The 9,423-nt window shown below is 34.3% G+C and overlaps 1 protein-coding gene across 1 annotated transcript in view; it reads right to left on the reverse strand.

Annotated features, from left to right (window-relative positions):
* Window positions 1-9,423, reverse strand: part of LOC117120397 (structural maintenance of chromosomes protein 2-like) — a 55,794-nt gene that overhangs the window by 40,980 nt on the left and 5,391 nt on the right. Inside the window, exons 2-5 of the mRNA XM_033265437.1 lie at window positions 8,938-9,087; window positions 8,364-8,525; window positions 7,442-7,552; window positions 677-892 (exon numbers count right to left, since the gene is read on the reverse strand). Coding sequence (XP_033121328.1) covers window positions 677-892; window positions 7,442-7,552; window positions 8,364-8,525; window positions 8,938-9,087 — 639 coding nt within the window. The remainder of the gene's footprint in view (window positions 1-676; window positions 893-7,441; window positions 7,553-8,363; window positions 8,526-8,937; window positions 9,088-9,423) is intronic.

A 9,423-nucleotide genomic window follows, 5' to 3' on the forward strand; every position in this document is an offset into this window, starting at 1 on the left:
ACTTTTCAATCAGAAACGCGCGTGCTTCGTTAGGGTCAAAGTACTGCGGATCACCAAACTCGTCCTCAGTGACGAGTTCAAATCTAGTCTTTTACACATTTATATATTTTTATTGAATATCAATTAAGAATGATCAAAACAGTCCATACACTAGATTTAATTGTGAAGTATTATATGAACTTATCAAAAGATGAACAAAGACAGTGACTGGGCTGACACTGATAGTTGAAAATAAGCTCTTAGATTATTATAGCTAGAAAATTAAACCTTTTTAAAAGGTTTCATTTTCTAGCTATCGATCAATTAATAATTGAGACAATCAGATATGCAGCTGACGAAGTTGATTGAAGAGGTACTGTATGACATTCAAAAATACAAGCTTAATTTGGATTTTTTTAAATCTCACTTTAGCAACTGGTAGCTAATGCTTGTTTTGTTTTTTCTTGGTGTGGTTTGTTGACTAATATAGCATTGTCTTAATTTAAGATAAAGTACTACCACAAGATAGGGGGTGCCCTATTAGAATTTGAATGTTTGATCGAAACTCGTCTTTTAATTAAGGACACGCCCCTTCATAGCACTATTTTTGAAAATAGGATTAAATTCCAAGGAAACCTGCAAAAGAACTTGCAAAATTACTAGCTCAATATTTTTTTTTTTTGACGTTGCAACTTACTTCTTTAAGTCTGTTCTTTAACTTTACTACACCCTCAGTGACAGTTGCTAAATCCTGGGTAGATTCATGGTTGATTTTTTCAGCTGACATAAATTGAAACGCAATATGAAGTTTGGTCAAGTGCTCAAGTTCCCGCATAACTTTTTGGTATTCTAAGTATGCTGACCTCTCTTGACGCAAGGTGGATAATGTTGGCGTTATCTCTTCTTTCAAAATCTGAAAAAAACGATACAAGATTCTTTTATTGTCACTTATGGATAAATTCACAAGTAAAAGTCATTTTTCTGATGAATATACAAATAATTATATCAAGGTACAGTAACACAATTGGGTAAATATACAAGATAAGTAAACTACACAAAAAATTTTTCCGGGTCAGGCTACTAAGACACAGCTAGGGGAATGCGAAAGAAGACATATGTAAACATCAGCATGTGCTCTTGAGACAGCTACTCTGTTGAAAAACGACGGTAAAAGTCATTATCTGTAATTTGACGAATCATATTAAGAAACACTAATTGAAATGTTTAGACGATAATAGTGTTAAACATATTAATATTGATGATGGCATTGTCCATATGAGGCATATGCAAGACTGAGGGTTAGTATAGCAATGGCGGTATTAATGACATCACTCCACAACAGATCCCTTTGACGCGACAAGCCAATGTGTTCCCCGTCTTTGGATTGCGGACGGGATTCTATCGTATTAACATTTTTTGGTTATTGTAGCAACAACAGGCTTTTATATACTTCAACAAAGGGTTGACTAACCTAGATGTTTGCGCGTTGTGGTAGACATGGAGCCAGACTGTGTTTTATTATCTTTCCTCCAAGGTTTTACCAAGACTGCTGAATTTCAAGTGAACTGTTTAAGGATTTTAATTGGGAATCAACATGGATGCTTTCAAATTATTCTTGCAACTTCAATTTTCTTATTGTTAAGCCATAAAGACCTAATGTTCAAAAATAAAAACATTTTTCTACGAATAAAATAACAATATTATCATTTTCATACATAATGATAATCGCAAGCAGTAAATTTTTCATTGACAAATGCGACGTAAACACTGGGCGTACGCAGTGGCGTAAAGCCTATGCGATCTCATGCAGCGGTCCGCAGGGCCCCGATTTTTAGGGTCCCTAAAAATAGGTCCTCGTCCTCGATCTAGCACCTTGACACAAAAGGTCTATATGGTGTTCAGGGATAAGGGACCGAAGGTCATGAAGGGGTAATTTTTATCTTTTTTCTGTGCCGATTTCAACCAAACCTGGTCAGTATAACCAGCGACACCTCTCATACATGGGATGTTCACTGCTTGGGGTCAAAGGTCACATAGGGGTCATTAGGGTAAAAAAAAAATTTTTTTAATGAATAAAATCACAAATAACATACAGTCTTGTCCTGGGCACATGTGTATTAGTAGGTATCCCAATGAAACCCGTTTTGCGTTACCACATATTCATGAAATTTGATGAAATGACATGATTTTGATGTTGAGAATAAAATACTCATTGTGAATGTATGTCAATAAAAATAAGATATCTTGAAAGAACTGGCTTTATTCTTTACTTACATGCATTTTTTAACAATATTGATGAAGTATTTGCAGAGAAAAGACGATTTTAAAATGAGTTGTCAAAAGCCGGCGAGCTGATTTTTACGCGCAAAAAAATCTTTGGAAAACCCCTATTTGTTTTCAAAATACGATCGCACGATATCCATTACAGCTAGCGGAATAATTTTTTTTGCATGTTATCAGGCTATGAATCAGCTATATTTTGATGTATAACTCGCTTGGTATCGATGTGTTCATCCGCCGCAAAAATCAATTTAAGTGACAAGAATCGTATTTTTGAACTTTTTTCGTGATCAAAGTCTAACGGATTTGGTATTAAATTAAAGCTAAATTATATTTTTGTTTCGTAAACCATTATTTATTTATTGATTGTACGTGGATATTAAGCGATAACACGTTTTATACGGTAAACTGAGAAAGTAATTCCTCAGAAAATGTGGTGTCTAAACCATTTTCTACACGGTGAAAGTTAAATAAACGCTACTGAGAACCACACAGGTTTTAGCGTATTTAGCAAAATTTACACCCTCCAGAAAAATGGACTGTGCCAATGGTATTTTTAGATCGCTTCTGGGGAGCGAGAAAAATACGGTTAGCGAGAGAAAAAGCATCGGGAAAAAAGGATGGAATTCGAACAAATTGCTAGCGAGATTGGTAAGTATTTTGACTGAATTACTAATTATAATATCACTAGTACATTAGTTCTTAATTTTATATCATTAACGTGGGTTTTAACAGCCCGCTAATATAGATAAATGATTTAAATGCTAGGCCTAAATATTACTGATCTACGGTGTCACGAATGGTCGCTTTCTCGCCTTGCTCAACAAACGAACTCCGCGAGTCGTATCACTGCACTGTGACCATTCTTGCTAGATTGGGCCTAGTTATTGGTGGTTTTAAGTAAGTAATAAATAAGTCTCGAGTATGCCTAGCTAATTAGGCCTAGGCTAGATAGATGTATGATGGATGAAGATGTAATTTATAATATTAATTGTTTTTGCAGATGATAATGCTTTCAAAAGTTTGAAGATCGAGTTTGGGAAAGGCAGAGGGAGGCCAGTTACAGGAGGCTTGCATAGTAAACCTGTACAAAACAAGTCCTGCCTATTCATTAAATACTAAGAACTACAGTAGGCCTACTGTATAATAAATAAAACATTCATAATACACTTGCTGTTAAGTATTAAATTAAAACAATTCAAACCATTTCTTTCGGACGGCAGTAAGTTTGCATGAACAACTTAAATAAACAATCGATTTAAGTCGTCAGATTGTAAATAAATTTATTCCTGGAGATGAACAAATAAAGTTTGAAATATAGAATCACGATGGCTTACATCACTTTCTTCGGAGTTTGTATCATAAATTCATACTGTCTTCTGAATATACTGTAGTATATATATTCACTATTAATTTAACAGTATATATTGTCGATGATCAGTAATGATAGTGGTGGTGATTCTCTTCTTTATTGCCTGTACATACCAAAATAAAGTTGATTATTGATCAATTCAAATAAATGTTGAAAGGTATGATAACAACTTTGACTGTGTAGTATTGAGTTGAACAACACATGCATTCTTTTCACTTGATGATTCTATCTCCTCTGATGATGCAGTTTGGCCTGGCTAATGATTCTTTCTCCTGTGATGGATGTGACATATTTCAAGCAAAATTGAAAATTATGCCTGTTTATTTTCTAATTTTGAACCAATTTTAATGTAGCTTGATTTGACTGATTTAATTTATGTGAGTCTTTAAATAGTAAAACATTAACAAAAAATAACATAAATGACAAAAGGTTACAACATATACAATTTTTACACCATTTTTATTACTTTTCAAACATTGCCGATTTTGCATTTTAAAATGTTTTGGCGATATTTTTATTTTACGGTTTATCTTATTTAATTTAAGTATGTTATTATAATACATTTGAGACCCTGGACCCTGGCCATATATATATACCATTCTTTGTGATGCAAAAAAAAGTAAGTGGATTGATGCAGTGGTTAAGAAGATATAGGCCGTTGAAAAAGTGCCGATTTTGCACATTTTTGAGACATTTGCGAAAAATTGCCAAAAAATGCAGAGGGACCATACTCGTATTTTAAAAACCACATTGCAGAGTGTCCCCAAAAAAAATAGACACATAAAACCCTATGTGATCTACCAGATTGGTAAAAATTAGATGTTTTCTATGATTATTTTTGAAGTTATGGCCCTCCAAAAATGCTCAAAATGGCAATTGATGAAAAACGCCGTTTTTTAACCGTTTGACCCCCATTTTTGGCAACTTTGATGGGCCATAACTTTTGAACGGTATGTTGGATTTCATTCATTTAAACTGGAAAGTGATCAGTGCAGTAAGTTCTGCATATTAAATGAAGAGAGAATTCACAATAATGAATTTGAAATTTCTCATTGGGATACCTAGTATTAGAATAAGGTAGGGTCTCTATGGTGTTCAGCGATTTAGGGTCAAAGGTCATTTCAAAATGTTACTAATGCCCAACGATTGGACCAAACTCAATCGAATTTGGTCATTAAGAACCAGCAACTCCAACACCCAGGTCTGGGATTAGGGGTCACATAGGGGCCATCGGGGTTAAATTTTCAAAATAGCCCAATTGAGCTCAAATTCACCAGGAATGATCCTTAGGACCTTCTAAACACAACAAAAAAAAAACTCTTTATCTCATAGGTCAAAGTTCATACGTCAAAGGTTCAAAATGTTACTAATGGCAAACGATTGAACAGAATTCAATCAAATTTGATCATTAGGAACCAGTGACACCTCTTACACCCCAGTCTGGGATCAGGGGTTACATAGGGGTCATCGGGGTCAAATTTTCAAAATAGCCCAATTGAAATTGAATTTACCAGGAATGATCCTTAAGACCTTCTAAACATGAAATAAATACTCTTCGCCTATAGGTCAGAAGTTACAAGGGTCATTTTGGTGAAAATTATCAAATATTGCTAGTGACTAACAAATGGACCAATTGCATTAGACAAGACTCCTACCAAACATGGGGGTGTTCGCAACTTCAGGTCAAAGGTCACAGTGGTCACCTTAGGGTCAAATCCTGAAAAATGACTGGGTTCATGTTCTATTGAACATAGCATCTTCAGTTCTTTCTTTCTGGCAACATTTTAAAAGGCTACTAGTGGCAAACAACTGGACCGATTTTATTAAAACTTAATCAGTAGGACCGGTGCCACCTCCCATTTATGTGTTGTTCACAACTTGGAGTCAAAGGTCACATAAGGGGCATTGGGCCAAATCCTGAAAAATGACTGGGTTCATGTTCTATTGAACATAGTATCTCTAGTTTATTTTTTAAATTATTCATCAAAAAACATTTATAAATATGAAATCAATAATTGGAAGTACTGTAATTTATTTTATTTATTTTTTTCATAATTTCACAATACTAAATAATAGGTTATTTAGAAGCAATTTCTATTATCTTTCAATTGGTATCAATCATGATTGTATTACTCCTTCAGAAAAAATCATATTTAACTATATTTCTTTTTGGAGTTGATAACATGAACTGGCAATTTGCCAAGTTTTATTTTCCATCGGGTTTTCCATGCAAAAATTGGTAATTCTACAGTTAACGGACGTTAAATCTCTTTTATATTTAAATATTCATCTTACTAATTCAAGACTACAAAATATTATTTGATGAACAATCTTTTCACATGTGTGTATTTGTTATTGAAGAGATCATTTTTTGACAGTTAAAAGAGGTAAAATAATTGTAAATAAAAAATAGGCTAGGCCCTAGGCAAGACACAGCAATACACTGTTTATTCCAGTAAGCTACAGCAGTTTTTCTGCAAATAAAAGTAAACAACACTTTTTCTTCTTAGGTTCGCTTCGTAGCCATGCTTAGATTTTTTATATCAGCCTACCATGTAGCTACAAAGCCTGCGCGCAGGAAAAATTGCAATAGTTTCTGGCTGTACTGTATTTCAAGCTGTGAACTCAAACTTCAAAGGATTTTAGGCCTTGAAAGACATGAATTTCATTACAAAAAAATTTAGTACTGCACTCAAATCTTCAAATTATTGGGTGGGATTACAACCAAGTGCCTCATTTTGCATGAAAAAGACGCCAAAGTCAGTTGTGGGCTTATACCAACGTCAGTCCAGTAGTTCTGTGTTGTTTATAATTTTGTCTAAATACTGATGTCCTCAATAATACCTCCATGGTATAACTGAGGAACATAAAAACGCGGTTCTACTGTAGTATGCAATTTGTTTGAAAAATGCTGAACAAAATGTTTGAAAAAGCATTCAGGTTGGTAATCCACCAGAGAATCTTCACCTCGCATATTCACAGAACCCAACTATTAAAAGCATTCAGGCAATGGTCCCACAAAATAATGTTCACCTTGCATATTCACATAACCCAACTAAAGCATTCAGGCAATGGTAATCCACCGGAGAATGCTCACCTCGCATTCACAGACCCAACTAAAGCTGCATTCACATTGGATCCAAAACCAAAATTTGGATGTTTTTGACAGTGATTCAATTGTCTGATTGCTTAGGTAGGTTTTCCCATCACAAAAATTTAGATTTAGTGTGTATTAACTTTAGTTCTGTGTTGCTTATAAATTCGTCTAAATACTGATGTCCTCAATAATACCTCCATGGTATAACTGAGGAACGTAAAAACACGGTTCTACTGTAGTATGCAACTTTTTTGAAAAACCCTAAACAAAATGTTTGAAAAAGTATTCAGGTTGTCCACCAGAGAATCTTCACCTCGCATATTCACAGAACCCAACTAAAGCATTCAGGCAATGGTAATCCACCAGAGAATGTTCACTTCACCTATTTACATAACCCAACTAAAGCATTCAGGCAATGGTAAACAACCAGAAATGCTCAGCTCGCATTCACAGAACCCAACTTAAGCTGCATTTAGTGTGAATTCACTTTTACCTGGTTTGGTCACAAGGATGACAACGGAATACCAAAATGATTCCTTAAACAGTGACGATAGACAGAGAAAATGATGGGAGAATGTCATCATTCCTAAGATAAATTTCAAACTGGTACTTGCAAGACATAAATGAACAGAGAAAATCTGTGGAGCCAGCATGCTACTGATTAAAACAGTGAAAGACAATCATTATCATGTAATAAATACAGTAAAACTTACCGATTCAATTTCTTTGAGTTTAGCATCTTTTTTCTCGATTGTTTTTTGAGCAGCAGCCTTCTTATTCTCATACATCCTGGTTCCTGCTGCTTCTTCTATCATAGACAATATCTAAATAAAATAGAGATGTTGTAGATACAATAAGTACTTGTATGCACCAAGGTCACTGTCATACTTAAAATTACCAAATGCGAGTGGATTCGTTTAAAAAGGTTTTTTTCAGGTACAGCAAACACTCCTTGCCTAAAATTTGTGCAGAATGTTTTGGTATGACAAGAAATTTTGAACATCATAAATAGTTCAGTAAATATATGGATTGACCCAGTAAATCTGTGGATTGACACAGAAGAAGAGTACAGTGTTACGTCACAATACCACGTGATACTACTCTGTTGCTATCGGCGACACAAAATGCATTTAACATTTTCTCTACTGACAAACCATTAATCCCAATTTCTAACGTAATTATATTAGGTAGTATCTTAATTTTTCTTTGTAAATGTTAATTGATGATTTAAATGTGTGTTCGATAACTAATATAATGTGAGCTTTTTATGTTTTTAGTACATTTTGATGGTAAATTATTAGGTTTTAAAATGCCTATTCCAGAACGCCTATTCTAAACCATTAATATTATGAAGTCATTCAGGCATAATGAAAGGTAATCAACGTCCAGAGGGCATCACCTGGTGTTGTGACGACAGGACTGTGGTACTCAATAGGCATTTTATGAACATAATTTCTATGGTGAGAATCAGTATATTTTTCCAGCCTGATCTTTACCTACTATACACTCTATTGTTAGGCCTAGTGTATATTGTATTAAAAATGGATGATATTATTTTACCACTCTTTTTATATTTTTTTTTATAATGATAAACTTATATTTTCCAATGAAGAATTTTTGCATGCAGATACCTACCTCTGGTGGTTTCATATTCAAAACTTTTGTAATCCTTCCTTGCATGATAAGGAAATGAGGGTTGTTGACATTTAACTGAACGGAGCAAAAAAGATCTTGTACCCGGCTGTTGTTTGCATTGCTGCCATTTATTAAGTACTTGTTACGACCTCCAATCACAACCTTCAAGAGCAAATTTTCTGAAATGCCTTTCAAACATACTATTTTACTTTCTCCAAAAATAAATTTACTGTGTGAACGCTTGGTTTAAACATGGTTTAAGCAATTTAGGGCCGGTTAATTCACTCCATGATACAGACTGATGTACAGCATCCCTATTTATTGTTTTATAGTAGTTAAATTCCCAAAATTTACACCATTCATTTTGAAAAGAACCCCCTCCACCCCGCCCTCTTTAATTTCCAAAAATAGTCTTGAAAGATTCCCATCCCAAAAAGAAGCCCAACCAAAGTTCGCCAAAAAAAAAAGTCGAGGGCTTCTATTTGAGATTTTACGGTATATGAACTTATGACTGTACTGTAGATTTAAAAAGGACATGCATATTTTTAATACATGAATGAAAAAAAAAACTTACCTGTCTTGAAACTGTGATTTCATCAAAATGTTCATAACCAACAGGGCTTTGATTTTTATCAGTGTTATCAAACAAAATTGTAACTGTTGCTTTAGTCACACCAGCTTGTCCACTCTTATAAACTAGTTCTTGCAAATTGCTGGCTCGCACCTGAAAAACAAAATACAATTTGAGCTGAATTTATTCCATACTGTATCTGTGTATAAATGCACAAAATTATTATGGAAATACAGTAGTCATGAAATATTGCACTTTTACCTGCGCGCAGGCTTCGTAGATACATCGTAGCCAGACATAAACAATCTAACCTGCGCGCAGGCTTCATAGCCTGATATAAACAATCTAAGCAAGGCTACGTGAAGCGAACCTACGAAGCAAAAGCATGTTGTTTATTTGTATGTGCAGAAAGACTGCTGCATCTTACTGGAATAAACAATGTATTGTTTGATAATTTGTGAATGGCAAACACGAGTTTAGACCGTTAAT

This window comes from Anneissia japonica, unplaced genomic scaffold, assembly GCF_011630105.1.
Source record: "Anneissia japonica isolate Jap-2015-1 unplaced genomic scaffold, ASM1163010v1 scaffold287953_len805160_cov178, whole genome shotgun sequence".
Lineage (NCBI taxonomy): Eukaryota > Metazoa > Echinodermata > Crinoidea > Comatulida > Comatulidae > Anneissia > Anneissia japonica.